The 22,500-nt window shown below is 44.7% G+C and overlaps 1 protein-coding gene across 1 annotated transcript in view; it reads left to right on the forward strand.

The window, feature by feature from the left end:
• Positions 1-22,500, forward strand: part of nt5c2b (5'-nucleotidase, cytosolic IIb) — a 75,010-nt gene that overhangs the window by 11,640 nt on the left and 40,870 nt on the right. The window contains exon 3 of the mRNA XM_063200099.1: positions 7,936-8,009. Coding sequence (XP_063056169.1) covers positions 7,936-8,009 — 74 coding nt within the window. The remainder of the gene's footprint in view (positions 1-7,935; positions 8,010-22,500) is intronic.

Here is a 22,500-nt window from a genome sequence, read left to right on the forward strand (position 1 = left end):
GACAACACTAGACAGAGCCCTGTATCTGCCGTCCCCTATCGACTGTTTACGTTTTACACACTTTTAGCCCCCGCCCCCACACCCCACTTGGAATTCCTGTAGTCTCGGAGGGCATGCAGTTCCTTCAGTTCCTTCAGTACAATGCTTCCTCGTCCATTGAAAAAAAAGACAACATTACTATAACATTTCAGCCAGAGTCTACTAATAATTAGTTAATTTGATACTGGGTGATCGCTATTCATATTGATCATTTGAAGAGGTTTTTTGGGCTTTTCTGCTTTTTATTTGAACCAGAACAGTGGGAGAGAGAGACGAGTGGCGAGAGAGTGAGATGGGGAAGGATCAGATAGAGAGCGAGAGAGAGTAGTTTATTTGTCACATACAAAGCCATAAGCTTGTAGTGAAATGACGGTTCTGGTAAAACTCCACACCGTGCAGAAATCATTAGACTAAAAATGTCAACATAAATACACACATTAAATAAATAAGCAGTATAGGAAATGTCCATAGTATCAGATTGTCCATAGATGTGTCGATCGAGGCGAGAGTTGGACGCGTGGCTTTACAAAGCAGACAGCTGAGCGGTGCCCGAGGCTCCTGGCTGGATACGGTGCTAGATGAGACGGAGACTACATCGCGGCTGGCAAAACTGCAAATGACCTCAGGCCGCAATCAAACCGCTTGAGCCACGGCTGGGGTATATCATTTTTTAAAGGGACACTGTGAGATTTTTAGTTGTTTATTTCCAGAATTCATGCTGCCCATTCACTAATGTTACCTTTTTCATGAATACTTACCACCAGCATCACATTCTAAGTATTCATTATGACTGGAAAAATTGCATTTTTCATACATGAAAAGGGGGATCTTCTCCATGGTCTGCCATTTTGAATTTACAAAAATGGCCATTTTTAGCTGCAAAACTAACTGTACGTGGACCATACTAGAAAATATGTGTTTATTACTTAGTACACTTCCATGTAAAGCTCAAATTTGGTAATAGGCAGCCCAGTTTCAATGAGCAGCATAGTTGCAGTACCTTTTTTGACCATTTCCTGCACAGTGTCCCTTTTAACATAAAATGTACAATGTTCCTAAATACGCCGTGAATAAGCCCTTGAGCCTTCAGTTCTGCTCTGTCACCTGTAACCACGGCGATAAGAGCAGGTGAATATTTGAGCCTGGAGGCCGCCTCTCGGAGAACACTGGAGTCAGCATAAAATAGGACCAGAGATGGCCACAATGTTTTGCTAGTCTTGTGAAGGCAATCGTGTGTAATCCTGGTTATCTTTATGTGTGTGTGTGTGTGTGTGTGTGCGTGTGCGCGTGTTTGCGTGTGTGTCTGTGATAAGGTGTATTTGTTCTGGTGTGGATGTTTTTAAGTGTACTGTATGTGTGTTTGTGTGTGTGTGCGTGTGTGCACGTGTGCGTGTGTGTGCATCTGCGTTTTAGTCTTTATTCTCTACGCTCTTTGTATCGCTCCTTGTGTCAACACTAGCCCAGCCTTTCCGTGCATGAATGGTGTAGGGCAGCGGTTTCCAAACTTTTCCCCTTGCGCACCCCCATGTACATTTCAGTGTGGTTCACGCACCCCTTAAGCGAATGTTGCACACGCGCACATTATGCTGTCATTTCTGGAATCCTCATTTTGAATTGACCTGACGCTTTTTCTGCCTTCATTCCAATGGAACTTGTTGCATGACAAGTCTAGGAGTTATAAATTGCACTTCAGACGGACACTTCCAGCATACGATTCACCAAGCAATTAAAAACTTAATGTTCATTAATGCTGTACTAAAGCACACATCTCAGCCATTGCTCTATTCAGCTCGCGCACCCCCTTGTAGCAGGTTGCGCACCCCCAGGGGAGCACGCACCCCAGTTTGGGAAACCCTGGTGTAGGGCTAGGGGCCGTGTTAATTCAACACTTAGAGAGTACTGTAGGACCAAATACACTCTACAGCAGGGGTAGGGGTGGCCGATATGACGGCATTAAATCGTGAATCGTGAAATCAAGTACAAGAATTCGTATAGATCGTCTTGCAGTGAGAATGGACGTTTACAATCAGTATCAGAGTGATGTCTACTTACTATTCACTCAAGTGTTTGTTGTCCTCACTTTTATTCTTTACATTATTGTATTTCAATTGTGCACTTTATGAGAGTGTCATCAGTGTGTTTACATTAAGTTAATTGTTTATTACAAATTGCAAGTATATAAAATGCCTGTTTTGTCTTTTGATGGAAGATCATGATCAAAGAGGATCACAATTGACAATAATTTCAATATTTTACTGCAAAATGTGGAATTGCTATAACATACATACCCTGTGATTATAATATATATATATATATATTTTAATATATATATTTTTGTTGCATACTATGGACAGTAGTACACACAGTAAAAATGTAGTGTTATTGTACACTTAAAGAGTCGATTTGGTTTATTTGGTCCCAAAGTACTCTCTTCATTTTTGTTTTACTGTGTGGCAGTGGTGAGCATGCTGGTGGTGAGTTTGTTTGCTGTTGATGGTCAGGGTAGCAGATGGCATATGCTCTCTGGTCATTCACCCACCCTCTAACTCCAGAACATGCCTGCAAAAGCACGACCTGTGCCGCTTTGCCCACACACACGCACACACACACACACACACACACACACACACACACACACACACACACACACACACACACACACACACACACACACACACACACACACACACACACACACACACACACACACACACACACACACACACACACACATGCACTGTGCCCCCCCTGTTTGTGATCAGGATGAGTTTGTTTACATGTGGTGGACGGCTGAGAACAGTGTGTGATAAAAGTCGGAAGCAGAGACTGATGATAATCTGATAATCTTGCCGTCCAAAGTCCAAGTTATCCAAAATTTGGTCAATACTGGCAGGATAATAAGACTCTTTAACAGCGGGGTAGACATTCTACCCTGCCAAATTCTAAATAACATTATCCACAAAAGCAACAAATCGGCGAGATTCTGAGCAATCCAGCGTCGGAACATAAATGTTCCTGTAAATTTGAAATTATTTCTCCTCATTGAAAATAGAAAACAAATCCATAGTGAATGAAATGCGTGTGGGAAGAGGACAAACAGTTTACAATGGGCAGATACCACAGTTACCACACCTATTGAAGTCCTGAACTAAACCTTGTTATGTCACGTATGTTTTTTTTGCCCTCTGACTCAGTCTTGATTGTTCTGGATGATATCTTTGAGGTGAAGTAAACAACAAACAAACTAACAAACAACATGCCCAAACATACCCCAAACAGTCCACTCAATCCCCCTCAAACCCTCTCAACTCCACCCCCCCTCCCCACTCACCCACCCACCCTCCCTGCACATTCCCCCTTACCACACCACACCACACCACCCCCACCCACACACACTAACACATACAAACACAGACACACACACACACACACACACACACACACACACACACACACACACACACACACACACACACACACACACACACACACACACACACACACACACAACAATAACAGACAACACAACAGAGAATGCCGCGGAAATGAGCACAATCAGTTGCGGAACAAGTGACAAGCTGAATGGTAAAGAAAGCAAAGTACCATCAAAAGGGAGAGACAGGGAGAGAGAGAGAGAGAGTGTGTGTGTGTGTGTGGGGAGGGTCCTTTTGTTATTCCGGTTTTCCGTATGCACGTAACATAACGTCTGTATAGGGTCATAGCCGTGGGGGCAGGTGTGTGCGGTGTGGTTGTATGTGGGTGAACTGTAAAGCCACCCGTCGTGAGCTTGGGGCTTCAGTTCGCTTTTTTTCAGTTGGTGCTTCGGTACAGCATGCCTTACACTCTCGCTGGCTGGCAAAAATCCAAATGGGAGCTCGTCCAATATGGCCCGGCGACAAGGTGAGTTTCTAATAAGCGTCACCACCCCCCCCAAACTCGACCCCCGCCCACCCCTGACACCCCAACCCCAAAAGAGGTGGGGTGGGGGTGTGGGGTTAGTAAGGGGTGGGTGGGGGTGGGGGGTTACTAAGGGGTGGGGTGGGCTTTGTGGAGTTGAGGGAGGGGGTAGGGTTGTTTGTCGTCGTTACCTGAGAGAATTTTTGTAGGAAGTGGGACATTTCATTTCTTAAACACGCGACTAGTTTCAGACTAGTCAAGAGTTTGGTTATACAGTATACATGTACTGTATGTAGCCTATTTTTACAGTGTTTTCTGAAGAATTTTTGTTGTTAATATTTGTTAATGCTGATATTGAAGCTAATAGCAGCTCATCATTGATACGTTGTGAAACAGAGTTTGTTATTGGTCAGCTTAATGTCATCACAGAGCAACATACCTCGACAGCTTTCCAGATGAACATTTTGCCAAAATCTTAGCCCTAGTTCTGCTCTTCTCAAGTACACGGTGCCCCTGTCTGGCGCGTTGGAAGGCTTATGATGAGGTCCAGGGGGCATTGGGAGGCTTATGATGACGTCCAGGGGGGGCGGGGGGCGTTTATTCAAGAGTTTGAGAACCGCTGAGAAAGAGCATGTCAGGGTCGCTCGCTCGTACAATGCGAATTACCTGTAGTATGCAGCAGCCTACACCATCTCCTCCCTCTCTCTCTCTCTCTCTCTCTCTCTCTTTCTCTCTCTCTCTCTCTTTTATCTCTCTCTTTCTTCTCTGAATGTCCCGGTGGGTACTGAGAACTGCAGCGGTGAGATAATTGTCAGGTTGATCCAGAGGAGACAGGCAAGAGGCTTTGTGTGGACTGAATATAGTAAATGAGTGTGTACTGTATACATACTAAAATAAATACTTTGAGAGTCGATTTAACATCTCGTAGAGTAGTTTTTCTCAATGGGGGCTCTACAGCCCGCTCAGTTGCACATTAGTCTACATGTATTTCTAATACTAAGGGGGTGTTGTCAGCTTATTATGAGGTCAAGAGGGTGCTTGTCAGCCTGGGCCATTCGGAGATATGAACATTCCAGTTGGTTTTCGACAAACCATGTCATAGCTCATTACCATAATGCTGTATTAGCTTGACTTTAATCGCTGAAATTCGCTCTGATCGCTAGGTCGCTTCGCTCCTGGCGATTGCGATTTGGTCATTTTATTCGCTGAACTAATTCGCTGAAATAATGACTTCCATCGCTCAGGTAGCGTAGGTTGCTCTTGGTGTACACGTAGCTTTATGCAGTCGTCGATGTAAATAAAAAAAGACAGTTGACCCCCCTGGATTCAGTCTGAAGTTGGAGGATGGTTGCTGTAGCCCTGTTTGTACATTATGTCATGTTGTGAGAGCCATCTTCTCTTGTGCTTCTGCAGTTGTCTACATGTATGAAAAAAAACAACAACCGACAGTTGTCCCCCCTGGATTAAAAGTGAAGTTCATGAATGGTTGATGCAGCTCTATTTTAAGTCCGTTGCGATGAGCTGCCTTCCCTGGTTCTCATGTAGTTGTCTGTATGTGAAAAAAAAAAAGACAGTTGACCTCGATTGAAAGTTAAGTCGGTAGATGGCTCAAACCGTTAAGATCTTTCAGAAGCTTTAGTGAACTGAAGTGTTGAGCTTGTCTTATCTCGTGCTGATGCATTTGTACATACAGTATATGTATACGAAAAAAACGGCAGTTGTCCTTGCGATGGAAACTGAAGGTAGTGGTAAAAAAATAATCAAAGGGTAAATGGTTGATGTAGCCCTGTTTGAAGACCTTTGAGAAGCTGTAGTGGACTGATGGGTTGAGACATCTTTCTTTGTTCTCTTCTTCTTCTTCTTCTTCTTCTTCTTTGAAGATTCATTGACAGTTTACAAGCTCCGACACAAGTGTTTGCTGAGCTTGTCCAACACAAGATTCAGATTCAGATTCAGATAACTTTATTAGTCCCATCAGAAGGGCAATTCAGTTTGCGGTCCCAGTCTCCATCAGTCAATGATGTTGAAAGACAGAGACACAGGCTGCTGGGTCGCACGCGAGGGAGCGCCCCGGAAGTCTTGTCTGAAAGTGTTATACAAACATTGGGTAAGGATGAGGAAAAAAAAAGATTCCATAGCTCCACATTGCAAACACATTACAACATCAAGACATAGAATAAAAAACCTCATATATAGCATAAGCAGTAAAGACAAGACAATGTATCAAAACCGGGGGGAGGGGGGTGGGGGTAGGGGTGGGTAGCAGAAAGAACCAGAGGACGCGTTGAAGATTAAGGGGAGGGGTGGGCACTGGATAGCTTATCACCCCACTCTGAGCCATAGCTCAAACCGTCCCAGGGGTGGCCTCGCACTGTCCCATAGCAAGTGAAAAACATCTCCAGGTGCCAGTGGTAATTGGGGGGGAGGCAGAGAGTCCAGACGTTGCTTGTCCTCCAAGGAGAGATAAGAGTCCTGGCCTAGGTCAGGTCGCTGCAGCTGCAGCTGGGGCGCCAAAGCAAAATAAGATTTATGTTTGGGTTATGCAGACATTCCTTTTCTATTCTGCAGTAATTCTCATGTGACTGGCCACACGTTTCACATACAGTTGAAGTTGAGCAACCTAGCTTCCAAGCCGATCGATTCCATCTGGCGATCGTGCGCGACAAGTCCATCAATGCGGCGATCAATAGCTTCAAGGTGGCGATGTCCGGCCACAACCATTTCCATCAATTTGTCCATCTGGCGATGACCAGCCACAAAACCCTCCAAAGCGCGATTCACGACCACATTCTGTGCTCGAATCTCACTGCCCACCCGATCAATTGAGCAGGACAGCCTGGGGCCGCTAATGGCTGCCCATACCTTTGAGCAAATGCGGTACAGCAGTCCCAAGGATAATCCAATTCCCAAGGAACTTGCCACCAAGTAGCCGAAAGTGTAGACATCTTCTACGTCCTCAATGTTTAACGGAGCCAGACACATGACTTTCCACTTCCCCACGAGTCCATCAGCCAGTCGCCGTTGTCCCATCAGGACAGTTGGGCTCCCCCGAACCCACTTTGATCTTCGAAAAGATGGTGTCAATTGCGTTGATAGACCAGTTGACCAAATCCATTGTTAATTTCTTTTCAGGAGAACAGGACAGCGTGGAGTCTCAGCAGAATTAAGTCAGACAAGACAGAGTGCAACAGCAGGGGAAGAGATAGGAGAGAGGGGAAAGGGAGGGGGAAAGAGAGCTTGGGAGCTCTGAAGAAACACGTCCGCCTCCTCCGAGAGCAGCAATGTAGTTGTGCTGGAACAGCACAGTAAAAAAACAGAATTTAATTCAACACTTAGAGAGTTGATTTAACATCTTATGGAGTGTATGTGGTCCCAGGGTACTCTTCAAGTATTGAATTAACACTACAACTCAAACTTCACAACACTCTCCAACTTTTCAACTTACGTCACATTTTGTTATCTGTGTTACCTTCTCTTTTTAGAACTTTGTCGTGAACCCTCACACCGTTTAGGGTAACCCTGTGTAGAAGAAAGGAAAGCATTTTTTTTCTCAAATCTAGAAAGAAATGTTGAAGCCTTTATTATCTTGCCAAGCTGTCTATGTCATGTTCTTGTTTCAGTTTTCCTCCATCCTCCTTTCACATTGTAGGCTTGGTAGTCACTCTTTAAAAAACACAATTATTACCCTGGCCTTTGTTTAGAATGTTCATTTTCAGCTCCCCCTGTTTTTTTATGTGTGTCCCAGACTGTCACATTGTACATGGTCACCCTTTAAAACCACATATTATCCCCCTGGTGTGTTTAAACGTTCGTTGTAAACCATTCATCAAGCTTCTATTTATAGTCTGTCACCAGATGTAGGAGCCATTACAGTTGATGTTTGCTTTGCTCAACCATGATCTCATCACAGTCTCTCTCTCTCTCTCTCTCTCTCTCTCTCTCTCTCTCTCTCTCTCTCTCTCTGTCTCTTTTTATCCCTCTCTGCCCCTTCCCCCACAGGGTGTTTGTAAACAGAAGCTTGGCCATGGAGAAGATCAAATGCTTTGGCTTCGACATGGACTACACTTTGGCAGGTAAGCCAGATAAATATCAGCAGCACCAGCAGTGTTGCCAGATGTACGATAATTATCGTATTTGTACCATCATTTTGTCCATTTTTTCCCTCTGTGCGATCAAAAAAACATGATGTACGATCATTTCAGAGTTGTCATTCAGTTCATTTAGATGCCTTGAAACAGCAATTTGGGTCTTGTGCGATAATTTCCACCCAAAAAAGCCCCCAAAAATGTTTTGGTACGATAATTTAGCATTTTCCATCTGGCAACACTGAGCACCAGAACATCCATTCATTATTTGTTCAACATGTTTCATTTACAGTACGTGTTATTAGTATATTCTGCATAATCCAACAAAAATGATGATGTTTTAATCCATACAATAGTGCAGGGTCTCCGCGGATCCTTAAAAAGTCTTAAAAAGTCTTACTTTTAATATTTGGTTTTTAAGGTCTTATAAAGCCTTATATTTCGCCAATTTTTGGAAGTGTGGTATTATATTTACGTGGGAGGTCTTATATTTCATCTGGGTAGCTTGAGTGTAAGAAAAAAGGTCTATTTTTTTGACGCTATAAACCTTATTTAACCGGCATACGTCCCTTATCAAGATGCGGAAAAGTAGATGAAACTGATCTGTGTTTGTGGCGCAGCGCAGCCCGCTGGCCACACAGCGGGGGGCAGCCGCAGACCTGTGGGCGCAGCGTCTAGCCTACTTGCATGTTCTAGTAGAAACAGTGGGAAAAGTGGTCGAAAAAATATGAACGTGAATCGAGATGGGCAGATGGATGCAAGTTCAGTGTAATGTGGCTTGAGGACAAGAAATAAAACAGTTAGCTATCCAAAGCAACGTCGGAATATGAAGCTTGATGTTAACTGTGTCGGGAGGACGCATAGCCTAATCATTGGTCGTTGAGGGTAAGTTTTAAATGTTGTCCATCGTAAGCATGTTAGCCATGTCCTTGCGTTTGGGTAGAAGCGTTTGCTAAATGTAAAGGGTTCATTTCATAAAGTCCATTATGACTGTATTCGAAAATAATTGTTCCTTCATACAATAGCCTACACTTTCAAAATCGCCTCTAGATACGTGACAGGCTAATTGATGCCTCTGTCAAATGCAAAATGATTTCGTTAACATGATGACAGCATGAGGAAGTGAGCGCGAGGCAATACGAAATCGGATGAGTAACAGAATATGTACGAAGCCAATGATCTGGCGAGGTGCGTAATGTCCAAATCGGTAACCAGATGGGCAACGGTAAACGCGCTAAATGCTTGTTATGGACATGGTGGAAATCGCTTCCAAGTTGTGCGCTGTGTCTTGCTCCCATCTAGAGAACAACAAACTTCAGACAGGCTAAGCTCAAAGTAGAACGCTTGCTTCTGCTACCCGTCTCTGATAAAGCGAGCTGGAGGAGGAGAAACGGCAGTCACTCAGAGTAGTCGTACATTTAACCCTTTTGACACCAGGTGTCCTCTCTCCTAATAGCAAAGTGCATTCAACTATTTATCCATCAGAAATGATGAATTGTTGAGCCATTTTTAATGTGTACATTTAAAGGCATTTGATGAACATTCATCTGATTTTTCCATAGGCTGTCAAAACATGCGTGGGACCCTCAATTTAATGCCAGTTGTCAGTTAACTGACCATCTGCATGCGTGGTGTCTGTAGGCCTACAGATCAGTTACGCCTTGCTACTGCTTACACTGTGTTTACCCTAGGCTACACTATAAAAGCACAGTAGTCATATAATATTGTTTATTATATATAATTATGTACTAGGCCTACATTTCATTATAGCAATGCAAATTAATAACATTAGCAATATTGCAATGCCTCACCCCGAGCGGTGGTCTTATATTTTATCATCAGAGGTCTTATATTTGTCTTAAAAAGTCTTATATTTGGTGATCCAAAATGTGCAGAAACCCTGTAGTGGCATCAGCTGTGCTTGCACCACGTGACCTCTGCCACTAAAAACGCCAATGACCCATCAACTGGTTGTTGCACAATTTTGCCCCTCTACCATTCTGTTGCGATTCCTAGAAACAGGTTATTTCAGAAAGCGGGTTTAATGCAGGTATGTCAATTCAGAGCGATTTTCCACCTCCATTTTGTTGTGATTTCTAGAAGCAGGGTATTTCAGAAAGTGAGTTTTTCAGGGCATTTTCCTGTGTATTTTCCACCTCACTTTGAACAATTACACGTCGAATCAACAATTCCTGAAGGCTTGAAGGTATTTCAGAGAGCAGGTTTTTCTGGAGGTCACCTAACCTGGGTAAACCTAACAGAGGAGTCTCACGGATTTATCCTGATGTAAAACACAGACATTAGGCTCTGCTTTTAGGAGTTTTACCACGGATCTATCTGGGTCATGTCAGTACACCGCATACTTGAAATATCACCCCCTCTGTCCCCACTACCGACTGTGTTGCTTTGTGTGTTAACTTTGGCTTTTCGTGTCTGGGAAAAGTATGGAGCCCCACCTCACACACACTCAAAATCTCACCGCAAACATTTCTCAGGATCGTAAACGCAGGCCTCAGATGCAGGCATGCAGTGTGTAGTCTTACCGGAAAAGAGATTCCTTGAAATGTAGCACAGTGCAGTAACATGCAGTACACATGCCCCCCCTCCTTTCTGCTGTATTGCTGTTGCTACAAAGGGGGCTCCAAGAGGACCTGTGTCGTTGGGCAGGCAGGGAACACTTGGCCTGAATTTGAAGCCTTACCAAAGCACCAGACACAGAGAGGGAGAGAGACAGAGACAGAGACAGAGAGAGCAACATACCTTATACCACCCTACCTCAACACATTCATCTTTGCCAATGGAAGAGAGAGAGAGAGACAGACAGACAGACAGACAGTGACAGAGAGCAACACACCCCACCCCACCACCCCACCTCACCTCATTCATCTCTGCCAGTAGCAGATAGAGTGAGAGACAGAGGGAGAGAGAGAGATCCAGAGACAGAGAGGGTAACATATCCCATACCACCCTACCTCAGCTCATTCATCTTTGCCGATGGCAGAGAGTGAGAAAGAGACAGAGAGCGAGAGAAAGAGAGAGAGAGAGAGAGAGAGAGAGAGAGAGAGAGACAGACAGTGACAGAGAGCAACACACCCCACCTCACCACCCCACCTCACCTCATTCATCTCTGCCTGTAGCAGAGAGAGTGAGAGAGATGGAGAGAGAGAGGGAGAGAGAGAGATCCAGAGACAGAGACAGAGAGAGCCACATTCCCTATACCACCCTACCTCGGCTCATTCATCTTTGCCAATGGCAGAGAGAGAGAGAGACAGATGTGTGACGTGCTTTAAAATCAGCTGATGATGTTGTTAAAAGTGTGATTGTAGCGTGATGTGAGAAAGGGAATAGAAAAAGAAAGAGACTTGAGCTTCAGGGCCCCCTCGACTCTTGGGCCCCTGGGTCTGGGCCCGGTAGGGCACCGTGCAGTAATCCTTTCTTGGCCATCGTAATCAGAGAGCGGCGAAAGGAGATTTGGTGTCCTCACGACCGTTGCATATTTCAGAAGAAAGACATCCATCCGTATCTCTGTAATCCCTCAGTGGTTCTCAAAGCCGGGTCTGGGGACCCCCTGGCCCGGCGACAGCCAGGGCTCTTTTTTAGTGGCTAAAAATACAACATCTCTCATAGACGTCTCTTCTCCTTTGGTGGTGTTCTTTGTTCTTGGTGTGTGTGGAGGGTGGGGGAAACAGGTCATCTGTGTAACATGCCAAATTGTTGATGTCTCCACTTCGGTGGCATGCCTTCCCCACTTTAGACACCTAAGCTTACACCTACCCTCTTACCCATGGCAGATTCGATGGCAGGGAGGACTGTCACCCTATGCCCTAATCACCTTCTATACCAGCGGTTCTCAACCTTTTTTTAGATGCGTCCACGCATCTCTATATGAGGCTTTGTCCGTCCGTTGGTCTGTCTGTTGGTCCGTCCGCAGTGACATGTTTTCCGAATGACGCCTCGCAATGACGTCATGACAGTCCTCCCTTTACCCGTTACTTCATCATGTCCCCACTTCTTTGCAAGATGACTTGTGTTCCACTTACAGACACCTACACCCTTGTATTACCCCTCACCCTGTACCCTGTACGTTCCCCCTGGGGCTCATTAAAACCAGGACGGGCAGGATGGAGGGGGCAGGAGGGTAGGGCAGTGTGTGTGTGTGTGTGTGTGTGTGTGTGTGTGTGTGAGTGTGTGTGTGTTTGTGGATGACAACCCCCCCCACCCCCACCCACACACTCGCTACCCATTACCCCCCCCTTACGTCTCACTTACTGTACACCCCCCCCCCCAACTGAAGCCAGGAGGGGCAGGACGAAGCATGCTGGAGGGTAAGGTAGGGTAGGGTGTGTGTTGGGCGTGTTGAAGGGGTGATTGAAGATTGTATACGTATGGAAGGATTTGAAACACACCCAATCTGGCAACCATAGTAGGTGGCGGTGGGTGTGGAGTTATGTGTGTGTGTGTGTGTGTGGGGGGGGGGGGTGTGGAGATTCTGCTGGCGCTCAGCTGTTGACATCTCCCTTGCGGCCGCACAGGGGCCCCGTAGCCGAGTGCTAATGTTTACAGGAGAGACGGGGTATCATGTTGTCTCGCGACGCACTCAGGTTGCAGCCGCGGCTGGGGCCACGGCCCAGTTAAGCTCCAGCCTTGAGGTCCCCGGGGGCACTCGTCCAAACCATCGCTCGCCACCAGCGACACACGGACACTATGATGACACCAAAGCGCTATAAAAGTGAAAGTCAAGTGAAAAATATGTAGAAAGTGAATATATACAACAGAGGCCTGCTAGGGAGGTCCCAGTGTTGGAGGTCCCAGTCGGTGCTGATATCCATGGGGGGTCGCCCAGCCCTTTTGATTTTAAGGGGGCTTAAATTCATGTGACAAAACTCCACATGTACAGTTTGTAGCATAAATGGACGTCATTGCACCGGTGGAACGCTGTACTTGTCATTGAAAAGTTAAATACTGTACCATAGTACTACACTACTGTCTATGACATAAAACAGGGCATTTAGTACTGCACTACGACTTGGTCAGTGCCATTCTGTTAACAGCCAATTTATAACGCTGTGTCTGAAAGGGTTTAAATAGATCAACAAATAAGCTTAAAAGTCAGTTATCACGAAGAACAGAGCGTTGGTGGGAGGGGGGGAGGGGACTCCACTGCACTTGCGGTCCTAGTTTTATATATTTTTTGGTCTGTTTTTTTAAACTTTATTCATGATAGTACAGTGCAGATGGTGACAGGAAATGAGTTGGAAGAGAGAGATGGGGAAGGGTTGGCAAAGGACCCGGGCCGGGGGGTCGGCCGCATAGCAAACGAGTGCCCTACCATATGCGCCACGGTAGGGCCTAGAGGTCCTAGTTTTAGAGGTCCAAAGGCGCTCATCCTAACCTAGCGACACGGACACGGCAGCACCAAACGCTATGCTAGAAACGACTAGAGCACAACCCCTTCTAGAAGTCCCAACCTGGAAGTCCCGGGCACTCATCCAAACCCGACATGGACACGCTCTGCTAGAGACGACTACGTAGAACAGAAGCTTCCTAGAAGCCTAGAGGTCCATCCATGTGGCGTTCATCCAAACCCACAAACGACACAAACACCACTACGCCAAATGCTACGCTAGCAGCAGCGACTAGAGCAGAGGTCTATTAAGGTGCTTGGAGGGGTCAGATTTGAGGGCTAGGGATCACTGAGTCAAGTTAGCAAAGTGGAAATGGGAGAGGGGGCGGGGGGATGTGAGCGTGTGTGTATGTAAAACGCAGATGTGACAGAGGTTTATTAAGTTGCCAGGCGTCGTATGTCGTGGGGAGTAAGGAGGTATTTGGTCGAGGTGGCAAAGATGATTGGGAATATACTATATGGAAAGGGGTAGGGCTGCACGATTATGGAAAAAATCATAATCACGATTATTTTGGTCAAAATCGTAATCACGATTATGATTCACGATTATTGATTGTTTGCAGATTTTTTTGAAAATTATAACATGATGAAACATAACCAAGAATGAACTATATACGGGGTGAGCAAAATAAAATGAATTGTAATAATTATGTAAAGGCAATAGCATGAAACTTAGGTGGACAGATTTCTGTCCAGAAACACCAGCCTGTCAGTATGTTCTGGCTTCAAGGATGCTCTCAAAAGTAGGTCGCTATTGCCACGATTAAATCACGATTAAAATTTCGACTTTGATTTCACTAATTTATCACGATTTTCGATTATTTTCGATTAATTGTGCAGCCCTAGAAAGGGGTGAAGGAGAGGGCAGTGTGTTTGTGTCGGCTGTTTGTGTGTGTGTGTACAGATGTAAATGAAATGTAGTAGCAATAGCAGCCCATTAAATTGCCAGGGGTCAGGTTCTGGGGTAAACGTGAGAGGTCTATGAGGTTGGCAGGGGTTGGATTCGGGGAAAAGGATTATCCATAGTGGCAAAGGGGGGCTGCGTGTATCTAAGCAGGGTGTCACAGGGTATCTAAGGTGGGTGTTGGAGGTTTTGTGTGTGTGTGTGTGTGTGTGTGTGTGTGTGTGTGTGTGTGTGTGTGTGTGTGTGTGTGTGTGTGTGTGTGTGTGTGTGTGTGTGTGTGTCTAGAGAGTCGGGGTGGTTATTGTTGGTGTCGAGGTGGCAAGGGCCTGAAGAGGGGGGACCTTGGCGCGTAATGTCTTGTTGCCACATTCGGGACCATATGGGGGCTGCCACATTGCTTTCTCTCTCTCTCTCTCTTGTTGTGGTTAGCCTGTCATCGTTAAGGTCAACCTTAAACAGAACCCACAGGAGAAGGTACTAATAATAATCTGTCACCATGGATAATGGTGACGCTCACATATGAACCGCAAATAGACGTACATATGAAGCTGAGTCACTCGATACGATAACTGATGCTGTAGCTTTAGCTGTTATACTGTATTGACCTTTGTTAAAGTCTTCTTTTAAAGCCAGTAAATAATAATCTGTCGCCATGGATAATGGTGACGCTCAAATATGAACCGCAAATAGACGTATATACGAAGCTGAGTCACTCGATACGATAACTGATGCTGTAGTTTCAGCTGTTTCAGCAACTGTATTGACCTTTGTTAAAGTTTCTTTTAAAGCCAGTAAATAATAATCTGTCGCCATGGGTAAAGATGACGCTCAAATATGAACCGTAAATAGACATGACAGATATGAAGCTTAGTCACTTGATATGGTGTTCAACTTTATTGACCTTTGTTAAAGCCAGTAAATCTACTTGAATATGAAGGTGAAGATACTGATTTGACCTCCCCTAACCCCCTAACCTCCCTGTTAAACTTTGGTACAATTTTTGGCATTTTATGCTATTTTATCATAAAATGCCAACGCTATTAAGATGCACTTAATAGACTTTATGAATTTGAGGGACTTGATCCTGAGATGCCATACTATGATACTGATCCTGCAACCTTCTTCCCTCCTAGTTGTCCCTACCTTTGGCCTTTTAAAGCGATATATTTGGAGATAAGCTTCTTTTACACTCCCCCGTCAGTTAAGTGACTGAGTTTTGCCTTTCTCCAGTACTTCCTGCCGTCCTGTGTCTTAGTCCAGTCCAGTACTTTCTCCAGTACTTCCTGCCGTCCTGTGTCTTAGTTTGGCGGTGCAAATATTACTTCCGAGTTAGTTAATTCATGTTGAATCTTATGAGTCCCAGGGAACCGGCAGGAAGTAAAGCAGAAAGGTAAGAAAGAGGTGTAGTAAGAGGTGTAATAAAGGCTTTGATAGACTTCAAAAAGATGGATACGGTTCGATAAAGAGGTTCATTATACTGTTGCTGCAGCCCCCCACTTAACCCCTTAGCGTAAAGCCTCTGTTATAACATTATTGTCACCAAAATGGTAATGACCAAGTCTTATTCAGTTGCTTGAGACTCTTTGCATTGTCATAGCAATGCAAATAGCTATCAGCTTCCAAAATCACAGTTAGCCCATTTTGATGGGAAGCATATGTGACATATGTGACATATTAGCCTTCAAAAAACACGATAAATAGACCTCAATATTAAACTGAGTGAGTTAGTATGTTGTGGACGCTGCTTCCCCCTTACTTCGTCTAAACTTAATAGACCTTTGCTAAAAGCCTTAATCTTTTCCCTCCAAAATCACAGTAAACAGTCTTCAATATCATGCTGAATGACGTGATTATCTTTATAAACCTTTGTTTCAACCAAACAGCCTCATTCAACCTTCAAACTCTAAATACTGCTCAGGACAAGTTCAGCCTTCTGTCTTGTTTGTGCTTGCAGTATCCCCACAGGGGTGTTTGTGGTGGTAAACAGTGAGTAGACCGTAATGTGAAGCTGGCTGACTTCCCTTAACTTCTTGTTAAACTTTATGTAAAAGCCTCTACTTTTAGCCGTCTAAAATCTAAATACTGCTCAGGTCAAACTCAACCTTCAGTCTTGTCTTGTTTGTGTTTTTGCTGAGACCATATCCCCACAGGGGTGTTCGTGGTAAACAAGCTCATGGTCAGGATCAGAAACAGCCGTTGTCATGGTCACGTATTGCCTGGGGGAGGAGGCGGGGACTGGGCAGAGTTGTATAAAGTAGAAGAAGAAGTAGGAGTACTACAGATGTAACTACAACACTCGTGATATGATATTGCAAAGTTGAAAACATATAATACAATACCACCAGTGTTGTAATTACATTTGTTACAGTACTTCTTCTACTATTTACGACTCTGGGACTGGGTCGAATGGCTCGGTTCCCCATGGGATGGATAGAGGCCAGGGGATCAAAGTTCAAAGGTCAGGGTTCTTGGCTCTCCCTATTTCCTCGTCCTCTCAACTCCCCTTTGGTGCTGACAGCAAAGGGCCCTGTCAGCCAGTTGCTGGGTTGGGCAAAAAAAACCTGCCCGGGTATTTTGTTTTTGACCGAGACCAGCGCCTCTAACATAACCACCCCCTCCCCTGCTACTATAATATGATAGTCCATAAGTCCACTCTTTATGTGCTAACCCATTTAAGCCTGATGCTGCGTATACGCTGCATTGACCTAGGCGCCTGGCCTGGAGCGTCATAAATGCTGCATTCAGGATCTTGAGATTTGAGGGTTTTTAAAAATTCAAAATGTGGGTATTTTAGAGCTGAATGAACACATTCTAATGCACAACGAGAGTCCTACTGTTTAAATGCAACTTATTTCATGTTTTACGCGCTTCGGAGGCTGATATATTAAGGCTTTTATAGGCTGAGGGCACCTTTTCCCACAAAGGGCTTGGGCATTCAGCAGGCGTTTTTTGCCATTGCCTAAGGCTTAAATGGGTTAAAGATGCACCAATGGGCCGCCTCTTCTAAATTTGAGCTGGCCTCTTTGGGAAACAAAACAAAACAAACAAAAAACAAAACAAAAGGATCGGCACATCTGGGAAATGTTCCTGTTTGCCAGATGACCAGTCCAATCCTGCTGTCAGTGCAAGTGAGAGGACAGACGAGCAGTCAGTACAGGCGACCAGTCTCCCTGCCAGCGAATCACCATGGGACCTCGCAAGGTCCTTGCGTAACCACATCTGTTTTTTCACTGCCAGGGCTGGGATCGGATGTGTGTCAAAGATGAGTGTCAGATTTGGAACGTGCAGAAACTCACACCACCAGCACCACTAGCCGCCCGCCCGCCCACCCACCCACCCACTAAGGCCTTGGCCCAGGTTCTCCGCAGCCTACTGCCACTACCACCAACAGTTGTTGCTGCTGCTGTGAGCACAGCCTGTACCCAGACCTGGCCAGCCCCGGCCTGCTGTACACTGGTGCTGGGAAAGTAAATGACTTGTGAGGCAAAATTCCTCTCGTTCGTTCAAACACAGTAGAGTCTGCTGAGAATTCCACCGCACAAGCAGAACGTTGTCGGCTTCATTGTTCAAGGCCAGGCTAGTCAAAAACACAGGGCAGCGGAAGAAGAAAGTACTCTATGAGCTCATGCTTACACTACAGTAGGCCTTATTTGTTAACTTTTTTTGAGTTCATAGACCAGACCAGAAACATGGGGACCGAGAGAGAGAGAGAGAGAAGGAGAAGGAGAAGGAGAAGGAGAGAAAGTTGTGTATGAGCTCATACTTTACAGTAGATGAAATTTTCTCATTTTTCTTAGAAGCAAAACAGATGTAGAGGATTTTCCGAAAAGCAATCAGAACATCTACTTCCCCGTGTGGCGCGATCAAATATCAGTAAACAAAATCCCTATGCCCTCTCGGCCAACCTCCAGCCTCTCTCTCTCTGGTTTTATGCTTTAGCCTTTTGCCAGCGATAGAGAGAAGAAAAACACGTTTGCAGAATATATTTTGTTGAAGCAAATCTGTTCTGTTTACCGACTCCTGTTCTCAGTATTTCTGTCATTTCCTTGTAGTCTCTGCCAGCAGTCTCCTTTCCAAGAAACAGTTTAAAGAAATCACAAGGAAAACTCCATGAGGTTCACATATGATTGATCCCCATTGAGAACAGGGGAGGCCTAAATTCAGGCCCTAAAAATGGCAACACATCTCAGCCGTGTCTTCTCTGTTAAGATGTCAATATTTGAGGGGCTCAGATGCACCTTTTAAGAAAATTGTAGTAATTTATATTTTTCAAATAATTATTTCTGTAAGGCTCCGTGTAAGTCTATGTCTGTCTGCATGGGAAAGTAAGAAACGTAATTTCAATTCTTTGTATGACCAGTGCATGTAAAGAAATTGACGATAAAACCGACTTGACTTGACTTGACTGATGTTGCAGTACTCTAGTACCCTAGTACTATGAGAGGAAAGGTTTCTTTTCAACGACTATTGCAGCGCTCCAGTGGTGAAACGATGCACATTACGAAGCTGCAGACAAAAGGAATCTCTGTCTGTACAGTTGCGACTAAACTGTGGGCTATGAATAATAGCAAAAACATACTAATGGGAAGTCCGCACCCATGCAGTTTTTTGTTAATAATATTTCTGGGCCACAGACAAGCAAGGATTTTTTTAGGGTTTTTTGGGTCATTGGTGGTTGGCGGTGGGTTGACACTGTGGTGTCTTTATAGTCTGGTGGTGCCCTTTTCACAACCCTTCCCACCTAGGCTGTGAATTTCTTGCCTTGCCTCGCCTCTCTTCGTCTTGTCTCGTCTCCTCTCAGACGTGACATAGACACCCCTTTGACATGGAGGCGAAACCTTTCCTCGCCCTTCCCTTTCCTTCTGCTGAACAGAGAGGAATATAATTATCCATTAACAAGTAGGTCAACATGCGCCATGCTGTCACACAGTCACAGTCGGAGGAATTAGACGTGTAATTATACGCTAACGAGAGGCACATTGACCTTGCAAACCTGAGTTGCCTCTTCTGTCACCCTCCAGGTTTTGCATGAGGAATATATTTGCCTGTTAACCGTGGAAGAGTGTTAACCTCTTTTATGAAGTTTGTTGTAGCCGGAATGGTAACGACCTAGTTTTAATGTTGTCAGGGAAGAATGTCTGTGATGTGTCATAGATGTTTCATTGGAGTTAGTTACGCAAACAGTAAAGCATTCCTCATGTGGAATGATATACACTGAGAGGCTACCAAGTATGTTGAGTAGCAGAAAGGAGCCTGGTAGTTGGTGCAGCTTATGTTTCGGGGTGGTCTATCATCAGTGCCACAGTGGCACAGTCGAAATGTAATGAAGTGTTATAGCAACATAAAAAATATGATTCGTTTTTTCCCCCCCATTTTTCCACCCTTCATGGGCCACAGCAGTACGGCAAAGTAAGTTTTTGACATGTGGAAAGTCTTCTTGGTTTAGGCAATTTGCGAGGCAATTCCGTTTCTCACCACTAGGTTGACTGACAATGCAAAAAAGGATCGCTCAGAAGGACAGCTGGTAGTGTTAGCAGTGGGTGACAATAGTATTCTGGGTTTCGTTTGTGTCACAGCATAGTTGAAATAAATAAAGGCCACACTGTCACATTCCTGTAATGTTACATCACAGTTGAAACGTTATAAATGTCATTACCCATTAGCAAATAGGTCGACCCTTAAGAAAGATCAGCGGGTGGTGACGCCGGTGCTTTCAGTCTTAGGGAGGGGTGTGTTTTCGAGGTGACTGGCGTTGGTGTTGTAGGGATGGGAGGTTTTGGGGGGGGTGCTTACTGTCGGTGTCACAGCACAGGCGAAAGAAATATGGCCGCGCAGGGGGGCCGCGAGCCATAAACCACTGCGGTTTGGCAAGCCAGACAAGCATCGAGCGCAAGTGCCATACATCAACTTCGACTGTCCATAAACCTTTGCCAGCTTCCAACTTCCAGCTTTCAAACTTTACGACGAAGCACTGATTGAAAAAACAAAACAATAAAAAAAACCTTGAAATTCCAAAGGAGCAGCGCTGCAATGCCAATGCTGTAAGTAATATGATATGGTTTTATTAATAACACTTCTATGTAAGTCCCCAACTGGTATACTTAATTTCCCTACCTTGGCATCTACGTGGACAAAAACAATAACAGTAAAATCAGTACAAATCAGCAAAAAATCAGAAACAAAACAAAAAATGGTGGAAGTAAAAATTATATCATCCTCAAGCAATATCGTTTAATTTAATATTAGAGCACAACTTCAGTATCAGAACGCCTTGCCTTTAACTATCTGTGCCCAAAAAAACACCCACCACCATACAAAAGCAAAGTGCAGTAACTACGTATTTTATCGAGAATGAGTTTAGACTGAAAATGGTCTTCATGACACCTCCTTTATCTTGCGCCAAGTCCAAATGGTCCAAAAGTGTCCCATTTTAGAGATATGGCCGTCATACTTGCAGTAACTAGCTACAATATACAACCTAATACCAAGGCTTTGAAGGCCTGTTTCTCAATCTCAATGTTGGCGTAGTTACGACACGTCGCCTGTGTAGGGCAGCCCAGATGAGACACGAATGTACAGCAAGTCATGCAGGGATGGCTTTCCGTTCGATGGTATACGTACTAACCCGGCGGCTTTCCATCAGATCTCTCCCATCCTTCACACGGGGAGAAGAAAGGTTTACGATCCCCTGCTCTACATTGGAATGTGTTTGCCGTTACTAGGCGCACGAGTGGGCTATATATTCAAAACTGGGACAAGTAAAAGTTATTTTGGAGAGGGGGTGTGGGAAGTTCTTGGCTGGGATTCAGAAAAAAAAGTTGTGTGCATGGGTGCGTACAGTGTGTAGTTTGTGTGTGTATGTGTGTGTGTGGGTACGTGCATGTTAACAGTTACGGCTGACCTCGACAAATGCTCTTAAATATCAGAACCTAATTCAACTTTATGATGTTGCAACGCCTTGTTAACAGTGCAAGCACAACACCACCAGCTTTCAAGCAAACTTTATTGTTAACCACTCAATTATTTTCAGATGAGTGTGTGTGGTGTGGTGCGTGTGTGTGTGTGTGTGTGTGTGTGTGTGTGTGTGTGTGTGTGTGTGTGTGTGTGTGTGTGTGTGTGTGTGTGTGTGTGTGTGTGTGTGTGTGTGTGTGTGTGGGCACGTGTACAGGACAAAAGTGGGGACAAAGGGGTATGTTGTCCCGGGCCCACGGAGATAGGGGGCCCAGAATTGGATCACCTTTACATTGTATGTATTGGGTAAGGGGCCCTTTCAGGTGACTTTGTCCTGGGCCCAGCGAAAACTGTCAGCGGCTCTGCACGTGCATGTGTGTCTGCGTTCGTGTGTTGACCTCATTTTTTGGCATGGGTATGGGGGTAGGGAAGTAGCCTAAAATGAAAAGAAAAAAAAATGAGTGAGAGAGAGAGAGAGAGACAGAGAAAGAAAAGAACACAAACCTGTCCTTTGGCCTAATTTTAACCAAACAGATGTGAAGCTCATATTTCCTATGTGGGTTTTTTGGTCTCGCTGTATTTTTTTTTTTTTCGCTCAGTGTTTTGGTCTAGGGCACATGTTTCTGTTCTCTGTGTGTAACATTTTGGTCAGATAATCCGCCTACAGGAACATTACAGGGGCTTCTGTGTGTTTACAGTACAAATGGATTTTAATTTAGTTAAATAAACAAATGTTGCAGTAGCTTTAACATTGTTTTCCCTCATTCCTCTAACACAGTGGTTCTCAACCTTTTTTGAACAAAAGACCCCTGGACCTTGTCATTAGCCTCAGCGGCAAACTGTTTTTTTTTTGGTTTTGCTTTAATTGTATAATTGCATATTACCTTAATCGAAAAATTCAGCCCGTAGCCCTGAGTTCACCTTTTTGACCTCCCAAGAGTTGACATTCTGTGTGTCTGAATGTGAAAGGTTACGACTTAGATTATCAAATTAATTGGAGTGTAATTAACATCCTTTCTAAAGCCGTTAAATATGATCACAACAGTAGAGTTTCTGGTCAATTGGCCATATAGGCCTTTGGTGCTCACCAATGGAAAATACATGGAGTCAAGGTGGATATTCAGTGGTGACCTTGTAGTGATTTGCCTCACTGCACAACTGTTAGCCTTTTGCTTATATTACGTCTCAGGGAACACACTGAATTGCTGTAATGGCTGTTT

This window comes from Engraulis encrasicolus, chromosome 1 (assembly GCF_034702125.1).
Source record: "Engraulis encrasicolus isolate BLACKSEA-1 chromosome 1, IST_EnEncr_1.0, whole genome shotgun sequence".
NCBI classification, from domain to species: Eukaryota; Metazoa; Chordata; class Actinopteri; order Clupeiformes; family Engraulidae; genus Engraulis; species Engraulis encrasicolus.